At 48.1% G+C, this 21340-nt stretch overlaps 2 protein-coding genes across 2 annotated transcripts; both read left to right on the top strand.

Moving 5' to 3' along the window:
• Positions 1 to 1642: 1642 nt before the first annotated feature.
• LOC118498141 (myomegalin-like) lies at positions 1643 to 7014 on the top strand. Its single transcript, XM_036015311.1, has 4 exons — positions 1643 to 1787; positions 4444 to 4676; positions 5808 to 5859; positions 6678 to 7014. The coding sequence occupies exons 1-4, from the start codon at positions 1687 to 1689 to the stop codon at positions 6955 to 6957; spliced, it is 666 nt and encodes a 221-aa protein (XP_035871204.1). The 5' UTR covers positions 1643 to 1686; the 3' UTR covers positions 6958 to 7014.
• Positions 7015 to 10050: 3036 nt separating this feature from the next.
• Positions 10051 to 15464, top strand: LOC118498140 (myomegalin-like). The gene is made up of 3 exons (XM_036015310.1): positions 10051 to 10333; positions 13825 to 13956; positions 15240 to 15464. Exons 1-3 carry the CDS (start codon positions 10255 to 10257, stop codon positions 15251 to 15253), a joined length of 225 nt encoding a protein of 74 aa, XP_035871203.1. The 5' UTR covers positions 10051 to 10254; the 3' UTR covers positions 15254 to 15464.
• The last annotated feature ends 5876 nt before the right edge of the window (positions 15465 to 21340 follow it).

Below are 21340 nucleotides of genomic sequence, written 5' to 3'. Positions count from 1 at the left end.
TTGATTTTTAGAGAGAGGGGAAGGGAGTGAGAAAGATAAGGTGTGAAACATAGATGTGAGAGAGAGAGACATCAATTGCCTAGTGCCTCCTTTGTGCCCCTACCAGGGACCGAACCTACAACCCAGGCATGTGCCCAATGCCCACCTTTCGCTTTGCGGGACAGCACCCAACCAGCGGAGCCACACTGCCCAGGGTTTCATGGCCTAAATTTTACTGGGCTCTGTCATGGGCCTTTTTCTGACTTTTTGGCAGCCCAGGTAACTCTCTCAAGATCTGAATAAAAGAATAAACAAATCTATTAGATGTACAAATTAACACCACATTCAGAACTCAGTATTCATTCAAGGACATAAAATATTGTAAGGACTTTGATAAAGTGGAAAGTAACTTGCAGAGCCAGAATAAAATTCAAAACAGGCATTAGCAGAGTATGATGTGAATAGAGGGCTTTTAAAAAGCAATGCAAAAACAATTACCTACAAGTAGCAAAGTGTGGGGAGGGTGGGAGTTTAGAAGGCTGGCATTGACTTCATGTTTAAGGAAACCCCTGCATGTCCCCCTACTGCAAGGAAAAGAAATCCAACACTGCAGTGGAATATAGGTAGTATTATGGGGTGGAAAGTAAGATGTCATTATGCTAAACTTATTAGTCAAAATTAGAGCACTATACTCAGTTTTTGGTCACTATGCTCTTGAAAGGCTATAGGGGTGTAATCTGGAGAGTTCCCAAAAAGAAACAGTAATAATCAGTAAGGCTTTTAAAAATTCTTTGAGGGAAAGCCATAAGAATTATTTTTCTTGAAACTATCTTCAAGAAAATAAAAGGTGTTGAGAATATATTGTGTTGATGTTTTCTAGCAAAAGCGAGGCTAATTCGCCTAGGTTTTTCTTTAGCAATGTATCAGTTGGTAGTATCAGCCAAAGGGTACACAGAAGCTAAAACTGGCCGGTCTCCGTGGGTGGAGACGTCCAGGGAGGAACGCGCAGCCCTGTGCTGAGCGTGGCCGGCCGCCAGAGGGCAGAGTTTCCTCTGGTTCTGTAGCTACCTGCACACTCTCATCCTGTGATTACCGCTGGACACCTGGTACCCTGACTCATTCCCATGGCACAATTGTTAACTAGGTGTTCGCCATCTCAAACTTCATTTCTACTGTCACGACTCTCGGAACTTGTGGCTGATAAAAAGGTTTTCTGAATCTGAAGGGACACTCCCAGGGAACTTTGTCTAACCGTAAGAGCAAATACGCTCATCCCTTAACCCAGCTTAAAGCCCGTTTTCATTTGTTGACGTCACCGTTTGCTTGCTTTCCCTTCTAAAACACCTCTAGGCCCTCCTCATCCTCCTCTTGGCAGTGCCTCCCCCTATTTGCTGTGTCTTCCTCCAGCCCAATAGTCACCAGGGTCGTGATGGCTGAGGGGGAGCCCTTCACATGGGCACAATGTAGGCTTTGCTCTTTACTCCCTTGTAGCTCTGCTCTTGTGATCTGATACTTCTATGGGATCCTCTTTAAAAACCCAATTTCATTAAACCGCAATTTTGTTTCATTACCTCTCTGTACTTTTGGAGAGCAGCCTGGCCATTGTGGAGACTCAGACACATTTCTTTCCCATCTTTTTTTTTTTTTTTTTTCAAAGGAGGCGGTAAGCGAGTTTTCCGTGAGAAAATACCACGACTGCAGGCTGGGATGCAGCAGCCCCTAGAGAGGAAGGGGCCTGCTGAGAGAGGAGTGAGTGAGCAGGAGGCTGGGCCCCAGGAAGCAGGATCCTCCTCCGGGTCCCACAGCAGGTGAGAGACCCCCTCTTCCGAGGCTTCCCCTGTCAGAGTTAGGTCACTGCCGCCGCAGCCGCTGGCAGGGTCTGTGTTCACACTCTAAAGACCTTCTTGCTAATTCCTTAGGGAAAAGGCTACAGTATTTTCATTATTACATTATATTACTCAGAGTAATTTGGTTTTAACTAACAACTCATGTATTCACCAAATGTATGATCTTCGTGGGTGCTTGAGATTTCATGGAAATCTCCCAGTCACGCAAGTGGTGCCTCTTCTGTGCACGGATAGCAGCGCGCGAGAACCTCCGTTTCCCTGGTGAACGCTGGCCCGTCCCAGCGCCGGGGAAGGGGTTTTGCACAGAGGCTCCTTCCTCTCCGCTCCATTCTCCGCAGAAGCTCCTGTCCCTGGTTTCCGAAGTGGTGTTTTTGATGAGCTTAATTTTAAAAATAAGCTTACAAAATTGCCAAATAATGGCCTGTTGGCTGGATTTGTCATTAGTCTATCCTTAATGGCTGCTCTCCTATTACTTTTTAAAAGCGTTCAAATAATATAGGATTAATTCACTACACAGTTACCTGTGGGCACCGGTCACGGAAATACTAAATCATCACTAACTTGCTTAGTGGTTGGGGCACAGCTTCGGAGGCGATTAAAATTCTGCTTCATGCTCCACTGGGTCACTGCCGACATGCACCACTTAAATTTCACTGACCCAGAGAATGGTGTTAGAGCTAAAATAACCTTCGAGTCAGTCACATGTCCTCATTTCGGAACTGAGAACACTCAGGCCCACGGATACTGTTGCTCAATCGAAGTGGCAGAAATAATAAAATCCTGGGCTCTCAATTCACAAAGCCTACACCCACTTCGTCAAATATATTTTTAAAATTTATAGTCTTGTGATTATTTTTGTTAAAAATTGACTTTATTTTGGAGAAGTTTTAAGTTCAGAGGAAAACTGAGTGGAAAATAGGAAGAGTTCCTGCATACTCCCCGCGCCCCCCACATGCATAGCCCCCCCCCCCCCACTACCAACCCCACCCCAGAGTGGAGTGTGTGTTGCATAGTTTACATTAGGGTTCATTCTTGGTGGAGCACATTTTATGAGTTTTGACAAAAGTATAAAGACACATATCCACCATTATAGTATTACATACAGTGACCATTCACTGCCCTAAAAATACACTCTGCTCACCTACTTACCCCTCCTTCCCTCCCTCCTAATCCCTGGCAACCACTGATCTTTTCACCGCCCGTAGTTTTGCCTTGTCCAGAACACTGCGCAGTTGCATTTGTAGCTTCTGCAGATCGGCTTCTGTCACTCAGTCATCTGCATCTAGGTGTCCCTCGTGTCTTTTCGTAGCTTGATTGCTCATTTCTTTTTAGTGCTGAATGATATTCCATTTTTTTTGAACACATACCACACTTTATTCATCCATCGACCACCTGAAGGACATTTTGGTTTCTTCCAAGGCTCGGTAATGATGAATAAAGCTGCTGTGGAGACTGTGTGCAGGTTTCATGTGGACATAAGTTTTCAGCTCATTTGGATAAACAGTGAGGAGTATGACTGCTGGATAACATGGTAAGAATGTGTTTAGTTTTGTAAGAAACCACGAAACCATCTCTCAGAGTGGCTGTAGCATTTTGCATTCCCACCAGCAAGAAATAAGAGTATCTCTTGCTCCACACTCTCGCCAGTATTTGGTGTTGTCAGTGTTTTGGATTTTTACCATCCTATCGGGTGTATAATGGTATCTCATTGTTGTTTCAATCTGCAATTCCATAATGACATATGATGTTGTGTGTGTTTTCATATGCTTAGTTAATGCTTATTTATTAAATGTAGGTGAGTCCAGAACACTCCCTAAATCAAGTCCAGTACCATTAAGGTTTTCTATGCGTAGGGACAGACTGCCAACAATGAAGTTTACATGGGTTCCGGCTTCCAGAGCTTCCTCCCAACAGCAGGTTAATTGGCCAAAAGTGTTGGTTGAATGACTAAGGGATGGACACCCAACATTTTTGTAAAGTCACTTTCCTGTCATGCAGGCCTCTTTAGGAGTTGGTTCTAATATTCGCTGAGTCTTTCTGAGCATTGAAATAGCTACATACGTGGCAATCATTTTGATTAGTAAAGGAAGGTATGCATTGGATGGCGGACCTTAGTGGGCCAAGAAAACCCCTAACAGAAAAAGGAACATGAGGTTGAACATTTCGTGTTAGTTTGTCAACTAGTAATATCACAATAATTGTTATTAAAATAAGTCCTGAGGGGGAAAATGAGGGAATCCAACAGAATCTTGATTCTCTCCCATGATTTTCCTTACAATCTCCCAATTAACCCCTGGCTTTGTTCACTGTGTTGAGATGGATTATAAGCTGAAGAGAGGGACTGGAAGGAGACTTTAAAGCAGAATTAGAGAAGAAAGCCTGGTTCCCTTTTCAGAAGGGTGGGGCAGGGGGGTGACAGCCCCTTGGGAGGGGCACCCCGCACAGAGGAAGGCTTTGTTCTCCTTCCTTCATTCCCTTGACCACATTCACGTCCCTAAGGGGCTGGAATTCAGCAGGGCGGGGGGCTTGTGAGTAAAATTCTCCAAGTGCTTTCTGCTGAAGTGTGGCTACCTATCAGCCACCTCTCTGCAGCGTTACTGTTTCTTCCCCACTTTAGGAAATATTCCCTGATCCAAGATCAGGCTCGGGAGCTGACCCGCCTGCGGCAGAAGGTGAGGCTCGGCGGAGCCGTCTCCTCCCTTCTCATCCAGCATGTCAAGAACACGGCGAAGAACTTTGAGGAGCTTCTCCGCAGCAGTAAACTTGACCGCTCCGTGGAGCAGCACTTCCGTGAGCAGCTGGCCAGTGGGAGAGAGCTGGCGGAGAGCCTCGCCAGCAAATTCAGCTCAGGTGAGCTGGCCCCAGGGCCCGGGAAGACCTTCAGTCCCTCCAAGGACCTGGGCTCACACCAGCCCACAGCCACCCTCACGTGACTTTTCAGTCTGGGGTCCTGCTTTGTAATCACCATCTTGGGGCCTTGGCAGAGTCAGGACTGGCTGGTGGGGAGCGACGGAGAAGCCCCCAGGGTTGGGGATGCTGTGATAATCGCCAGCTCCTGCCTCTCTCGTGGAATGTGTCCGCTGGGGCGGGAGGTGTCACCGGGGATGGCAGCATTTATCTGAAATGGATCGGCATAAAGAGAAGTGGAACGAGGGCCGCACGTTGCTGTGAAAAGAAGGGTCTTCAGATTCCTAGTTCAGGGTTGACTCATACCTGTTTATTACCAGCTCTGGGGAGGGTTATATTTCTTTTTATTCCTGTTTTCTCAACCAAAAAATTAAGTCAAATAATAGCAGGCCCTGAAGGCTGCATGATTGTTCTAAGAATCCAATGTGTAATATTAATAAGTGCACTATATAAAAAAACAAATGATGAAAGGATCGTGCTGATTTGGGCATGGTTTAGCGCAGTACGTGCTGGTATCTAGTGTTGCGAACATCAGTTAAATAATGTTCTGGAGCCTTTTACTTAAAACATCTTCTAGAGCGCCCGGGAGCACATGGGAAGAGCAGTCTCGAGGCCGCTGTGTGCTCCTGGTGGTGAGGTCAGAGGGGTGGGGCAGGGGCATCTATCACTTCTGGACAGACGGGAGCAGTTTCTCCACGAAAGCTGGGACAGGGCCCATGGACATGAGACCGGGAACCAGCCCTGTGGCAGGGCTCAGGGGCTCTGGCTGGAGCGGCTTGGAGCCCAGCTGGACAAGTGTCCCGAAATCTGTGGGAAAGGAGGCATTGTTAGGTTTTTACTCTGACTCAGGGCAGAGCAAGTAGATTACGGCCTTGTGGTGGGCTTGGGAAGGCCTGCGCCAGGCGAGTTCTCCGAGGACTCGACCCCAGGTCTCCGGAGAGAGTTCAGAGCATCCTGGACTCGAGTGGCAGGCGGTCAGGTCTCTGACCCCAGAGAGAAGCCTGCCTTTGTTTGCAGTCCAGGAACGGAGACCTGCTTAAGGTATGCTGATCCTTTTTTGAATTTGGTTTTCAGATGACTGTATGAATAAGAAGAATCGGAGGGGACAGATGCTTCGGACTCTCAGGTAACGCTGTGCTTTCAGGGTCTGCGAAGGTGCGTCCGGGGAGGGGTGCAGAGCAGGGCCAGAAGGGCAGAGGAGCGGGAGCACCCACGCCCCGCCGCCCCGCCCAGAGCAAACGGCTGGTGATGCCGTGAAACCATTGTGCATCCTCAGTCTCATTGCCTATTTTGTCAAGTTTATTATTCTGTTGGTTCCCATTCTCATATTAACTCACCAGTTTAGTCATATGGGGCTGCTGTAACCTAACTACCGAGTCTTAGGGATCTCCGATACCCCTCAGATCACCTCTGGCTTCCCCTAGCCTTTTGAAGACCAGAGTGAGATTACATTGGGATTTTTCAAGGGTGACCAAGGGGTGCTGGTAGATGTTAAATAGCTACACATTTTTTTCTTGCAAAAAATATTAATACTGTATGAGTATACCGAGGAGAGGAAGTCTAGAAAGCACCAAACATCTGGGAGTCTACATTGCCTCAGGAAGCAGGTGTACATGGGCCGCCGCAAATACTATGAAATGGATCGTGCTCACAGAGTGCACTGAGTTCTCACGGGCCTCTGGGTGTCCTGTGAAAAGACATGAGTGTCATTTAAAGGGCCCCATGGTTCTTCTCTTGGTCAGGATGTTCATGGCCGAGGCACCTGACTACGGTTGTTCTCCTCTGCCCCCCACTCTCTACCCCCCAACAGCAATGAACTGTTTGGCTTCCTCTCTAAAGAAAATGTCTCCTTGACATCTGGGGCCTCTTCTGCGAGTCCCCAAGTCAGTACAGCTGTAGCATTCAGGTGACCAGCAGTTTTTCTTCTTTTTCTTCCCCCACCAGGATCTTAAGGAAGATGAATAAGATGGGCGGAGGGACGGAAGTCCTAGAGACCCGGCAGGATGCCTCGCCCTGGACTCTGTTCCAGACCCACCCCAGCAGCCAGGCCCAGTGGACTGCCCAGAGCCACCCCCGCAGCGCCTCCCCACTGCCTGAGGAGCAGGAAGTGCGCCCCACGGTGAACACGGCCAGTAAGTACCAAGACGGCCCCTGCTTTCCTGGCGCTCACTCATTCATCCAGACCAAACAAACCCTGCGGATCCACTGCAATGGGCCTAGTTGAGCGCAGCCCCGGGACTCAAGGCCAAGCACAGGCCCCAAGGATGTCAGGTAGCTTTTTCCCATTCCTAGCACCACATGTCATCAGCCATCCAGGACCCCTCTGGCAAGCATACGGTGTGGGAGTCCAGGGCCAGAGTCACAAGTCGGGAGAGGGAGGGCCAAGGGCTCCCCCGTGACGGCAACACAGCGCCTCACGGTGGGTCTGTCCGCAAGGTCTGGCTGAAGAAGCCTCCTTTTGGGCTGGACAAGCGAGTGCCAGAAGGGGAGGCTGTCTCGGTGCCCACTGGTCGCAGTCACTGCAGGGCGCGCTTCCTGCTCGACGGGCAGTGTCATCTGTCTGGCCACTGACGTGAACGTCACTGACGTTGGGTCTCTGATCTTGGAACCCTGGGGTAAACAGCCACAATGTCTACTTCCTATTCACCACCGAATATTCTTTATTATTTGTGCTTTTCCAGATTCCATCCATCATCCTAATGATTTGTCTATAATGTCCCCTAAACCATTAGTAGCTGGGACATGTCTCAGGCTCAGACTGAATCCATCACCAGCATGCCCCCCTCACCCCCCAGGGGACACTTGGATAGCCTTGGTGGGGACAGGGGGAGGAGAGTAAGTTTAATGTCAGCACTTTAACTTCCCTCCTAAGAAAAGCATTCAAATGTTTTAGGCAACTGTATGAGTCAAATCCTGGTGTGAATAACACCGAAAAACCATCCTTTGTTCCTGGCTGTAGCTGATTTTCTTTCTTTTTTAAAATATATAATTTTCTTTTCTTTCTAAAGTATTTTAGGCAAGTGATGAGCCATCATGCTCTTTGACCTGATGCTATTCCTGTTTCCCATCTTACCCTGAGCAGCAAAGCAATGCAGTGTTTCCCCCAGGATTCTAGCAGCCAAGGAAAGGCAGAAAACAGACATTTATCAGGCACCTGTTATGCTCACATCGTTGACCGCTCTACACGCGTTGCCTCATTTCATCAGCATCGTGACCCTCCCAAGCGGGTGTTAGCGTCCTGCCTTTCTAGCACAGCTGAGGGCAGTGGAGCTCAGTGAAGTCAGGGGACTGGGCAGAGGCACCGGCGGGGATGACACGCACTTCGAGCCTGCCTGACTCGCAGGCTCGGGCGGCCCACCTCGCCGCGGCCTGGGCTGGCAGGGACCAAGCAGGGACGGCGCACCTCATACCCTCTTCTGCTGGGCTTCTGCAGCCAGTGTTTTGCCAGTCTGCTCTTTCTGCCCCCGAGCTCAGCCCAAAGGCCCAGCCTCTGCAAATGAGACAAGCCCCTGCACACACTGCCCTTCCACCCAAGAGTTCATAAGCAGATGGACTGCCCTTCGTATGCAGTCCATACGAAGGGCAGTCCAAGGGGCCCAGGGGAGCTGGATGGGCATCCTTGAACTCCATGGCCCAGGGGCACTTGGTTCAACCTCAGCACTGCCCTGAGAGACAGCAGGAGAAGGGCAAGCACACCTTCCCCTCACCTGCAATTCCTGCCGCACGCTGCAGATGTGGCCTCTGGGGGTGGGGAGGTACTCCCGAGAGCATCGGCCTTATTTCCTGCTGCCTCTGTCTTCCCTGAGGGAGAGGGAAGTCCTTCTCCTTCCCATTTGATGTCAATATCCTCTAAGAGGGCAGTGGCTTATTATTAATTAGCAGCTGGTGTTGCATAAACTGGGGGAGGAGCGACGTACTAGATACTGATTTAAGTGTGCAGTTCCCTAGAGGAACTTGACGTGGTTGAGGTGAAACAAGCACCTCACTCCTGCCTGCTTCGGGGAGAAATATGTCTACTTTATGGCCCTTGACAATAATCCTGGAAAGGGGGCAGACTGTTAAACTCTTCTCAGAATCGTGGCTCTGCCACCCTGTTGGGGTTTTTTTTCCCCCTCAAAGGGAGACAGCAAAGGACATGGCCACATTTTCATGGCATCACTGAGCTGTAAGATGCATATATTTTTTGGTTCTACAATCCCTCATGCAGAAGTACTCCAGTTGTTCTTTTGACAGGAGCCGCGTCATCTGAACTATGCTTATGAATTATTTCTGCAATCTCATGAGCCATTCTGGTGGGATCCAAATCCTCACCTGCCTCGCTCAGACAGCCCGCAGCCTCCGGAGGGGTCCAGGGCAGCTCAGGCAGGAGGAGTGGGGGTCCCCAGGAGTGAATCGCCCTGTTGAGGTTTCCTGCACCTTGGCCAGAAGTGGAGGCCATTTCCCCTTCCTCTTCCTCCTCCTACACCTCCAGTCTAGAACAATTCATGAAGGATTAGCTGGTGTGTTGCTGGCAAGGGCACAGACTGTTGGGTGAATAGACCACCTGTTTACAGACCAGCAAATGCTTCATTCTCTTACTCTTTTTGTTCCTAAGATTGGCAAGAGTCCTGCTGTTGGAGGAGACATTTCCCGAGTACCTCCCTGGGGTCATTCTGGCACTGAGAATGATAGAGGGCAGTAGGAGAGGGCCCTGTATCTTTATGTGTGTGTACTGTGACCCTTGATACTACACCTAACCGCTCCCCACTGATGTCATAGGCCAGAAAGTGCCTGTAACATTGGGGTGAAATGTGCAGTCCTTGGGAAATGAGTTTCTAATTGATATTTAACAGTAGGCTTGGGATCGCTGACATCCGTTTCATAGACTTCCTTCCTTCCATGATTACTCTACGAGTTTCCTAAGGTTGCCATAAGGAAGTATCAAACCCTAGTGTGTTAAAACAACAGAAATGTGTTCTCTCACAGTTCTGGAGGCAAGACATCAAAATTAAGGTGTCAGTAGGGCCACCCCCCTCCTCTGTGCCTCCTCCTAGCTCCTGGTGGTTGCTGCATGCATTCCTTGGCTTGCGGATGTGCACTCCAATCTCTGCCTCCATTGTCACACAGTTCTTTCCCCTGCGTATCTCTTTGTCTCTTTGTCTCCTCTCCTCTTCTTATAATGGAATGTGGGGTCTATCTTAGTCCATTATCATCTCACCATAATTAATTACATCTGCAAAAATCCTGTTTTCAAATACAGTCACATCTGGAGTTCCAGGTGTCTGTGGATTTTTGGAGGACATTTCAGCCCAGTGTAAATAACTTTAAACCATTTCTTCATTTCTGACGTCCCCATTTTTTTCTCACTTATGTTTCTTTCTGGCCAGATGACAGCCCGGCCACTCCTACTGATCCAGCTTCATCGCCCAGCAGCCATTCAGGAGCCAGAACTGCCCAGCCCTCCTATACTCCGAGTGGCACCGGACAGCTGAGCAGCACACCGGACCCTGGACACCATGGGCGCAGCAGCCCAGGAGATGAGATGAGGCCTCAGAAAATGAATGCGTCTGGGCACCTGTCCTCCTTCTCTTCTTTCTACCGGCCCAACTCCACCTCCTCTGGTACAACACAAAGGAGCAGTTGGTGAAATAGAGCCCATTGACGGGAATGACACCTTTATTTCCTGGCCAGAGGATTTTTCATCCCTCTGTTAGATCTTGGCTCACAGAAGTGGGTGAGGAGATGAAGGGGCAACACCCCATGGGTTAGCCAGAGAGTGAGATTCCACCTCAGTGCTGGGCCTTTCCGAGCACCTCTCCCATGCCCCTTACCTAGGGACTCACTCTGGGCAGGAGACTTCCAGAGGCCAGGGGCATTCTGGGGCTCTCTGCAGAAAGGATGAGAAGTTGTCCCTTCTCTCTGACTACAAGCTGCTTAGACTGACTACAACCTAAATTTAGACTGCTCTAGAGTTCCAGGCTCAGTCTTCCATGGGAGGGTTTTCCTTAGGTCAAGAGCTATTATAGGATGGGAGACGGTTTACACACACACACACACATACACACACACACTCCCTTTGTGTACAGTTGTAAGTCCTGCCTCTCCAACTTTGCCATTAGGTTTGGAGTCAGTGATCCTGGCACCCAGGGCCAAAGGGTGCAGCCACGTAGAGAAATGGCTTGGAGCAGATCAGTTTCTGGGATCCAGATAGTAATAACAATGAATCATTTAAAATTCTCACAGAGGCTTCTGGTAAAGATGGCAGGGTAGGTGAAAATTTGGTACTCTCCTCCCACAACCACATCAAAAATGCAACTAAACTACAGAACAACCATCATTCAGAACGGTTTGAAATCCAGCTGAACAGAAGTTCTACAACTAAGAATATAAAGAAGAGACCACATCGAGAGTGGTAGGAGGAACAGAGATGTGGAACAAGCTGGTCTCACACATGTGTGGTGGATAAAAATCAGGAGGGATATCTCAGCTGCAGAGGTCCCCCGAAGACTAAGTGGTCTCAGCCCCACACCACGCCCCCAGCCTGGGGTTTCAGTGCCAGGAAGAGTCCCATCGCTTTTGGCCGTAAAAACCAGCAGGGATTGTGGCTGAGAGAGATGGAGGGCTTCTGGAGTTCCAGGCAGCTCCTCTTAAAGGACCTGCACACAGACTTACTCAGACTCAATCTGAGTTCCAAAGCTGGGGCAGCAGCTTGAAAGACACCTCCAGCTCTTGCTCTGAAGTGTCTGGCATCAGAGCAAGAGCTGGAGGGGCAGCTTTCTCCCCGAGAGAAATGCTGGTAGAGGCCATTGTTCCTTTTCTGAGCCCTTCCCCTACAGAGCTGGCAGGCAGGCACCATATCTGAGTCTGCATCACCCTGTCTGTGATTTCCTGAAACCCCATCCCACCAATTTTTGGGCCCACCCAAAGTGTTTCCAGTAGTTTTTCCTTGAGAATGTCCTGTCTTGGCTCATGCTTCAGACTTTGCTAAAATCTTTCAAATAAGCAACATCTGGCCTCGGTGTGCTCCATACCTCTGGCTAAGTTGCCCCAGGCCCAGCACTAGCCACAGCTGGCCTTGGTTCACAGCCTGGCCTTGCCTGGGCACCTCTAAGGCCAGCACTAGTGGCAGCCATCTGTATATTGCTTTGTAGCTCATGCTGGTGGCCCCAGGCAGAACACAGGCTGTGGCTGACCTTGGCCTGCACCTCTGGGGAGCTTTAGAGCCAATGCACCTGATGAACAACTTCAGACCATGTCAAAGCATCACCTGGCCAATTCCACAAGCAACAGACTCAGCGGATTCACCAGAACCCCCCTGAAGTAAGTTCTGCTCTATGGGTTGAGCACTTGCAAAGCTGATCATCCACAGTGGTTGCAGGTAGTCCTTTACAGTTGATCAACCTGTGGGGTATATCCCTCTGGTTGATGTGCCAAAAGCAATTTAAGGCTGAACTACAACAGGAGGGTGTACACAGTCCCTATGGGGGGGGGTCACACCAGGAGTGCCCAGTTTGGGTGAATGGGGAGGCTGTGACACTGGACCCTACAGGACACCTACTATATTAGGCTAATCTTCCAAGCCTGTGAGGCATAGCATCTCACTGGATACATAGAAACAAACATAAGGAGGCTGCCAAAATGAAGAGACAAAGAAATATGTTCCAAATGAAAAGAACAGAACAAAACTCTAGAAAAAGAACGAAACAACATGGAGACAGGCAATTTACTAGATGCAGAGTTCAAAACACTGGTTATAAGGATGCTCAATGAGCTTGGGGCGAGAGTTGATGAACTTAGAACTTCAATAGCATAAAAAGGAACATTGAAACTATAAAAAAAGAACCAGTTAGAAGTGAAGGATACACCAATTGAAATTAAGAATAATATACAGGAAATCAACAGTAGAGTAAATGAAGCTGAGAAAACAATAATTTGGAATATAAGGAAGCAAAAAAACACCCAATTGGAACAGCAAAAAAAAATGATGATGGTGTAAGGAGCCTCAGGACACTTCAAGCATACCAACATTCACATCATGTGGTGCCAGAAGGAGAAGAAAGAGAACAAGAAATTAAAAACCTAATTGAAAAAGTAGTAACAGAAAAATTCCATTAGCTGGTGAAGGAAATAGACATACAAGTCCAGGAAGTGCAAAGAGTCCCAAACAAGATAAACCCAAAGAGGCCCACACCAAGACACATTTAATTAAGATGCAAAATATTAAAGAAAAAGAGTCTTAAAAGCAACAAGAGAAAAGCAATTAGTTACCTACAAGGGAGCTCCCACAAGACTGTCAGCTGATTTCTCAACAAAAATTTAGCAGTCCAGAAGGGATTGGCAAGAAATATTCAAAGTCATGAAAAGCAAGGATTACTCTGCCCAACAAAGCTACCATTTGAATCAAAGGACATATAAAGAGCTTCCCAGACTAGAAAAAACTAATGGGGCTCATCACCACCAAACCAGTATTATATGAAATGTTAAAGGGTCTTCTCTAAGAAAAAGAAGGGAAAAAAAAGATAAAAATATGAATAAAATGGCAATAAATACATATCTATCAACAATTGAACTAAAAAACAAAGAAGCAGAACAGAAACTATTTCTAGTAGAAGGCAAACATTAAGTATCACTCATTACTCACAGCCTGATCCAATTTCATATGCATTTACCTTAGACTTTCCATGAGTGGGTGGATGTTAAAGGTCATGGATCATCAGAAAGGAGAAATATAAGGTAGAGAGGGAGGCCTCTGGATTGCTACCAAAGAAGGCAGACACACTTTATCATTGCGAGGCCAGTCCTACCTTGAGGCCTTTAGCAGTTTCTCACCCTGGTCTCCAGCCTGGTGTCCATCTCCCCGACATGTCCTCACTCTCTGCCTGGGAGGAAGCCCTGTAGTGTTGCCTTATAGAGGACCATCTTGTGACTGGAAGCCCAGCTGTCCATTAAACAAAGTTGTCTGGTGCTTTCTAGGTACCCATGTGAGTGGAGGAAGTTGACACAAGTATAGAGATGGGCAGGGATCTTGTAGAGAGCCCTTGGGCAGGCCCCACACCTGCCCATGAGTGATCAGCCATCTTCTTCCTCTCTATGTCTTGGCGGTCTGCGACAGGGGCTGACCTTCTGGAAAAGAACCTTGTTGAAATCCAGAACCTGCGCCAGCGCCTGGAGGACTCTGTCTGCATCAATGACCGCCTGCAGGAGAGACTGGAACACGCACTCAGCAATCTGGACCAAGGAAAAAGTAGGAAAGCCCCAAACCCCCTGGCTCTCTCCACGTGTGGGGATTCTCAAAAGGGCAGATAGGTTTGCAGTTGTAAACCTATACAATAACCAATAACACATTGGTGTGCATTACACCACTCTTCCTCACAATCAGCCCAGAGTGGGACGCAGGCACAATTGTCACCACTCTACAAATGAAGACACTGTGTGGCTTGCCCCACTCTGTGCCAGGTCCTATTTTCAGGGCTGCCTGATACGACACCTATTCTTGTAACTCCTTACACTGCCCAGTGCTGCTCCTGGGCTTGTGGCCTGATGGGCAGATGGGAGAACGAGGACTTCCATGGTGTCCACATTAGCAGAAGGAGAAGCATTTCTCACCTTCAAACCACAGCCACACGCCAGATACACCTGCCATATCCCCCATGTGAATAGCCTGTATTTCTGCATTTTCCACCCCGAGGCTCTCTTGGAGACAAGTCCTTCCACACCCCTCCTTCCTTGTCAGAAGAATGATGATCAGGTCTCCTGCACTAATATAGCAATGACCAATAGGGGGGAAGGCTCTGCACCCCAACCGCAGACACTGCACGTGGGTGTGTGGCCCACTGTGGTGTGCCTTAGTCATGTCACTCTGTTGTCCCAGTGCACGAGGCCCCTGGGTTTTCTGCTTGGCTGGGACTGAAACTTTGGTGGGTTCAGGAAAGTGTGTCTTTGCAAGCATCTGTCACCCAAATGTGTGACTTGTGTGGGTTGTTTTTATTCACTGCAACAATATCCACCTCTGGCTTCCATGGGTGGAACATGGAGTCCCTGCCTTAACTCTGAAACAAGGGTAGGAGGGCCTTCTCAGAAGCTAAGTGGAGTAGTTGGGCTTACAGAGGGCAAAGCTCAAGCTCGGTCGCTTCCATACCCCTCCTTTCCACAGCAATACCATTTGCGGAAGCAGAGAGAAGAGGGTGGAGAGTATAAAATCGCCCAGACCCACACAGCCCAAATTGTGAAAGTTATTCTCAATCTAAACAAGGCTGCTTCTTGTGAGATCCCACCAACATGTCCGTAGACTCCAAGCTCTAGGTGTGAGTAGGTCTGAGAATTCACATTGCCCCGTCTTCGCGGATACCAGAGAATCACTGGCTGTGAGCTGGTTTCCAGCTGGGTGTCTCTGTCCCTGCTTTTCCTGCTTCCAGCTGAGTGTGAATCCAGAGGGGAAGGAAGGTCAGTTTCTGTTTGGAGCTGTCAGCGAGGAGAGCTCTCCAAGTCCCTCCAGCCTTCATCGCAGCTCTGTCTCTTCCTCTCTAGGCGCTGCACAGTGAGCTCCAGCCAGATGGCTCCCTCATTCACGCACGCACGCAGGGTCCTCATCCAGCTCTGGTCAGGACCTCTTGTGATGTGGCGGTGCCCGGAGGGCCTAGAGGAATGTTCTTCGGAACATGTCCAGCCCCTTCCAACAGCATTCTTGGCTGTGGACTTGGAAGCGTCAGACATTACCTTTAAGTGAATGGACCAAATTAATAAATTATTATTTAAAAATTAGTGTTTACATATATTTATTGGATGCCTACGAAGGGTAAAATTTCTGCAGGAAAGAATAAGACCCAGAATGGCCTAAAATTCATAGAAAAGGTTAAAGAGAAAAACAATGAGTTTTCTCTATGCTCTACCTCTGTTTCGGAAGACTAGACGAGGAAGGCCCTCCTGCGACCTTTAGCTGTCGAGGGTGGGGCCAAGGGGCTCCCTCACCCCCATTATGTTCCCGGTGAGAACATGAAAATGATCACGTGTGAAAAGGTAGGAGGATAAAATCTGAATGTTTAAGTGAAGGCAATTTCCCAGACCCTGGCGAGCTCCATTCAAGAGAATGACAGCACCTGCTTCTCAAAGTCATGAATACCACAGAGTTGTCACACACCTGGAGAATAGCAATTGTTAGTTTTTCAAAATAATGAAAATAATATATTTTAATGTATTGAGAAGAGTACATTTTTTTGATCCTTTGAAAACTGAGGCTGGCTCGACATTAATTGGATGGTGTGTGAGTTCAGAGAAAAGGTGGGCACTGGGAGCCAGAATGGGCTCACCCCAAGCAAGCTAAGCCACATTCACGAAGCAGCGGGTCCGAGGGGCTGCCCGGAGAGCCGAGCCGAGTGTGAAACTGAAGCCCATGCGCCCGTGGCCAAGGCGTGACTTTGCTCTTAGAGAACTTCTGGATGCCAACTTCTTTTTGGAAAAACATAGTTTTGCTAGTTTTCAGAGTGCTTTGAAGGAGTATTTTATGAAAAAAGTACCTGAGAAGAAAAGACTACCTATCAGCATAGTATCCTTGAATATCGGAACGGTTGTCCTGTGGAACCGGAATTAGACTCTGTGGGGTCGGAGGGCAGACGGACACCGATGGGTGATAATGACACGAAGACCAGGCAGACCTCATGACGAGAGCGATTTCTGCCAACTGGCCTGACTGACCCGTGACAGAAGTCTTGTGCCTCATTACAGAAAGAGGGCTCTGTCCTTGGAGGTACTCAAGGCTGGAACAGATGTCTCCTCATGAAGCATGTCTGAGAGGGAAACCCTGAAAGGAGAACTTACTGAACTAGGTCCCTCAGACACAATCTGGTTTCGTGATTCTTTGGTTGATATGCGTGGCGTGGTCTTTTCAATGTTTTATTGCGGGTTTTTACATGTCTTCAGTGGATGCTACCTTTATCAGCGGGTTATCACAAGAGTGTCCACACCACCTCACCAGCTCTCGGAAGCCCTGCCAACCACCCACAGCCATACCAGGCATATCAGCCCCTCGTGCCTGGGTACTAAGCTCAGCTTCCTGAAAGTCAGACACTGCCCTTATTTCACTGAACCCAGATAAATGCAGGTCACCCCAGGGGCCAATACATAACCCGAGTGGGCCGGACACCAATAGTGAGGCTTTCCTCCCCTGTCGCCTCAGATCTCAATGCCAGTGGGGGTGTGACAGGCTCACCTGCCAGCTGACAGTCCTGCAGTGTGGAGAGCCCAAACCCCCTCTCCCTGTATCACCTTCCCAGCGCGGACTCATCAGAGCAGTCCAAGGAAATGAGACACCTGAGGAGGCCCTGCTATCCTCTCAATCCCAGCTTCAAGAGCTTAAACCGAGGGGGAGCAAAAGCAGGTGGAGTGACAGTAGCTTCCATAGAACTGGAAGGAGGAGCAACAGAACTTGTATTTCCAGAAGGAACAGAACTTGTATACCCAGCATCCAGATAAACACTCCAAATGCAGTGGTCCCCATTTCATGAGCCGGAATTGCCTTGGGCAAGAGAAGTCGTGCCTATATTTATAGGCTCCAGCATATTTGATTATGAGGTACCATCTCAGTCCTCATTGGATGGTCATGTGATATAAAAGCTGTGCTTTGCATCACTTTCCTAAAAGAATGACAAATGCTGACATGCTAAAAACATCTGGCCCCAAAGACTCAAATAGGCATCGTGGGCCAATACTGTGTCAGTTACAGCTGCTTGTCCCCACTCTGCAGTAGGTTCTGGGCTTGCCACTTCTTTTGTTTTGTTTTGTTTTGTTTTGCTTTAAGCAAATATAGGTGCTCAGGTATTTAAGCCACTCTCAAACTCCTAATCTGTAACAGCATAAAAATAAAATCTACCTCACGTGGTTGTGGGAAGCACTGAGATAGTTTACAGAATGCCAAGCAATATAGCAATCACTGAATAATGGCCGGGTATTGAATATATTCTTTATATTTCAGATCTCTTCTATTTTGTGGTGCTTTAAAATGTATAAAGTGCTTTCACATAAATTATTATTCCACTGGACGTGTACCAGCTTTTGCCATTCTCCAGTCCCTCTGAACTCACTCTTTCTTGCTTTCTGATGAGGACATTCTCTTGTTTTCTCAGTATTTCTTATCAAACTAATCTCACCTGCCTTTGAATGGAATACAGATATTGCCCTTGACAATCCAATCTGCTTACATATTTAACTTCCATTTTTTTCAGTGTAGTAGTGTTTGGTTATGCTTTCCCTCTATGCCGTCTTTCTGCCCTCCTTGCCTTCCACAGTGGAAGCCAGCCCTCTGTAAGCCAGCCCTCTGTCTCCGTCATCGTTGTGCATGCTCACCTACCATGCAGCCTTGAGCGAGAAATGATGCCGTACTTATCACTGTACTTATCAGAAACAGGATAGTTTTAACCAAGGCGCTATTGACAAGGTGGTTTTCTCAGGAGATCAGCCCAGGGCACAGAGGAAATCATGTCTGTGGCTCTTGGGTCCACTTAATTTCTTATTGCCATTTATAGCTCCAACTAAAGGTAAGGGAAAAAGGTGGAGTGATGTGAGCCTTCACAGACTCGAAAGGAGAAACAACAGTTCTACCATTACTCTTTCCTCTACTCCCCATACTTGCCAATAGCCACTACCTTCTCATGGTCTTACATCTGTTCTGGGTTTGGCTCCTGTGCTGGCCACGAAAATCCACCTTGCAGACCTTCCTAATCAGTGGAGCTTAACTGACTGAGCAGCCCAGCTGCTGTGCTTTAAAATCTGTCTCTGAGGCCACAGGTCCCACAGGCTGCTCACTGCCAATAGCAGCACACAGCGGGGATGCTAAGACAGACCCGTTCCTGGGAGACACAGGATTCTTTGTTGGCTGGATTGGCTCAGTGACTCCACAAGGGCTTTGATGGATTTAGACTTCAGGGCAGGCAGTCTCGGACACGGCCACCCAGCCTTCTCTCCCTCTCTTCCTTACTTGGAGTCAGACTTGCTTCATAGCATGAAGACTCTCCCATCCGTCCTAAGTACCTTCCTAGTTCCTTTCACACAGGCATTTCCCCTAATCAAGTCTGTGTACATTTACTCAGCATCTGCTTCTCGGAGAATCTGGAATAACATTGCTGTCATCCTGCCAGCCCCTTCCACATCTTTGTGCTGTGTGCGCTATGAACTTGACTTTGTCCCAGATACAACTGTCCTGCTGCTTCCCCTCTCTCCTGACCCCGCCTCCCAGCCACAGGGGAGTCTGTGCACTGCCATCATCAGGAACATGTTAATTAAGGCCGTAGCCATGCATAAACGTGCTGTTTTGATCACCCTTCATTCGCTTATGGCCACCTGGAACACACCCACGAGCATACGGCATTCAGACAGCAGAACAAAGCCACTAAATTGAAACAGAAGCATTTCAAGGAAGGGCCTCAGCCTTCGAGGAGTTCTCACACCAGTGGAGACCTAGGGATTCAGAAAACAAGGAAGTACTGTGGACAGGCCCGGTGGCCGAGTGTCAAGGGCACAGTGAGGACACAAAGGCAGACAGAGGTGGTCATGTCTTCTTGGGAAAAATGGGTAATATTTCCGAAGGAAGGGGCTGCGCCTGAATGCTGCAGGGGTCTCTAGGTGAGCACTACAGCTTCTCCAGCATGGCTGAAGCACAAGGTACAGTTTGTGGAAAGTTAAGCTCTCCGACACATTCCACAGAATATCTCCGTGATGTCCACAGCGTCCTTCCGCTGTACCGCTCCCTTAGCGAAGCCAGGAGGCCTCCACTCCCTTTACTGGAAAACCATAGAGAGATGTGTGGAAAGATGGACGTTCCAGCAAGTAGGTAAAGGAAGGGACATTGATAGGTTGAGAAAAAAATGGAATATAACTCGTTACCACTTCCGTGGAAGGCAAGTTTTCAGGATTTACTTAGACGAAAAGCATCCAGACACTACAGTGTATGTAGGAAGTGCACGGCCGGTTCTCTACATCTTAGAAATCCCTGCACCGTGGCCACAGGTGTGTGTGCGATAGTGATGGCTGCAGGGTATTTGTAATCATAACACCCTTAAGCCAGCTTAATTTCAGAAGGATTAAAGAAATAGCCCACAACTATGGAAGAAGTGCCTTTGTCAAAAGTAATGCCGAGACTCCTTCTGCTGCCCCTGAGCTTGTGGCAGCTTGCCTGGAACAGGACTCTGTGACAACAGGTATTCTGGGAGGCTGTGGTGACAAGGCCATTCCTGCTGGCTGTAAGCGGAGTCTCCAGGCCCAGAGGCGCACAGCTCTTCTTAAAACTGAAGATGTTTATGCTGGAGATGAAACTGAATTCTAGGCAAAAAGACATGCTTATGTGTGCAAAGCAAAGAACAACACAGCGACCCCTGGTGGCAAACTGAATAAAACCAGAGTCAGCTGGGGAAAGGGAACTCGTGCTCTTAGAGGTAGATGGGCGTGGTTTGCGCTCAAGTCCAAAGCAACCGTCCTGCTGAGGCCCTTGGGCACCGAATCATGTAATGCTGTACCCCTCAAGGACTGAAACTTGCTGAAAAGGAAATAAGTAGAATGGAACTGTTCTCTTGGTTAAAAAATAATGCAGAGAATAATTATGATAACTGCACTAATCACATTATTGATAGGGCAATTACTAATTGTTGGCTTCATATTACAGTTGAAAAATTGAGGCACAAAAAGTTTATGTACTCATCCAAGTCTATAAAAGACAGAACAGAGCTTTTTATCCCACCAGGACATGGATTCCCAAGTCTCTTTCGGGAGTGCCCGAATTATGTACACATGTGTAGACCCAATGCATTCCCAGAAGATGTTTTGTGAGAACAGGGTTGGGGAAGTGGGGCACCAAACCGACCTTGGAAAGAACTTTTACAATCTGATGGGATGAGCTCTCTTGGGAAAACCATAACACTCCTAATAAATTGTTGATAGATTACAACAAGCCTATGAGTTCTTTCTGGAAACTCTGACTAATTGGTTATTTTTAGAGGGAGACAAATAATCTTGATCCATTTGCACAGAAATCTAATTGTCTTTATACAGACATTTTTCATATTCAATTTAACAATGATTATTAATGGATTTTTATAGACCCTATCAAGACAGAAATATTTGAATTGGCTTACATGTAAGTTTCTTCTTCAGGATTTTGACACATGACAAAGAGTCTCAAGAGTCCCTCCTTGACCAGACTCTAGTCAGTTGCCCCTGAACTTTTCAGCCAGACCCCAACTTCTGGACTTCCTCGTTCTGCCTCCACATTGTCCCATTTCAGCAAGAATCTTGCTAAGTCAGTTTAGCTAGAATCGCTGCCACCCCCTCACATCTGACCACCCTTTATATCTAATCAGGTTCTTTATCCTCCCCCCACCCCCTCAGATGATGTCAGACCCCCTCAGGTGATGTCGGACCACCCTGGCCTGCCTTCAGCAAGAATCCCATTAGGTTGGTTTGACCAGAATCCCCCTTAACCCCGATGTTTCCTCTTAGTAATTTTTCATCCACTGCCCCCCACTGCCCCCCACTGCCCCCAGCCTGAGCCTTGGCTATAAATCCCCACTTCTCACTGTTGAATTCAGAGTTGAGTCCAAGCTCTCTCCCTCATTGCCAGACCCCACTGCAGCGGCCCATATATC

Source organism: Phyllostomus discolor, chromosome 14 (assembly GCF_004126475.2).
Source record: "Phyllostomus discolor isolate MPI-MPIP mPhyDis1 chromosome 14, mPhyDis1.pri.v3, whole genome shotgun sequence".
Lineage (NCBI taxonomy): Eukaryota > Metazoa > Chordata > Mammalia > Chiroptera > Phyllostomidae > Phyllostomus > Phyllostomus discolor.
This window is presented reverse-complemented; position numbering and strand designations above follow the sequence as displayed.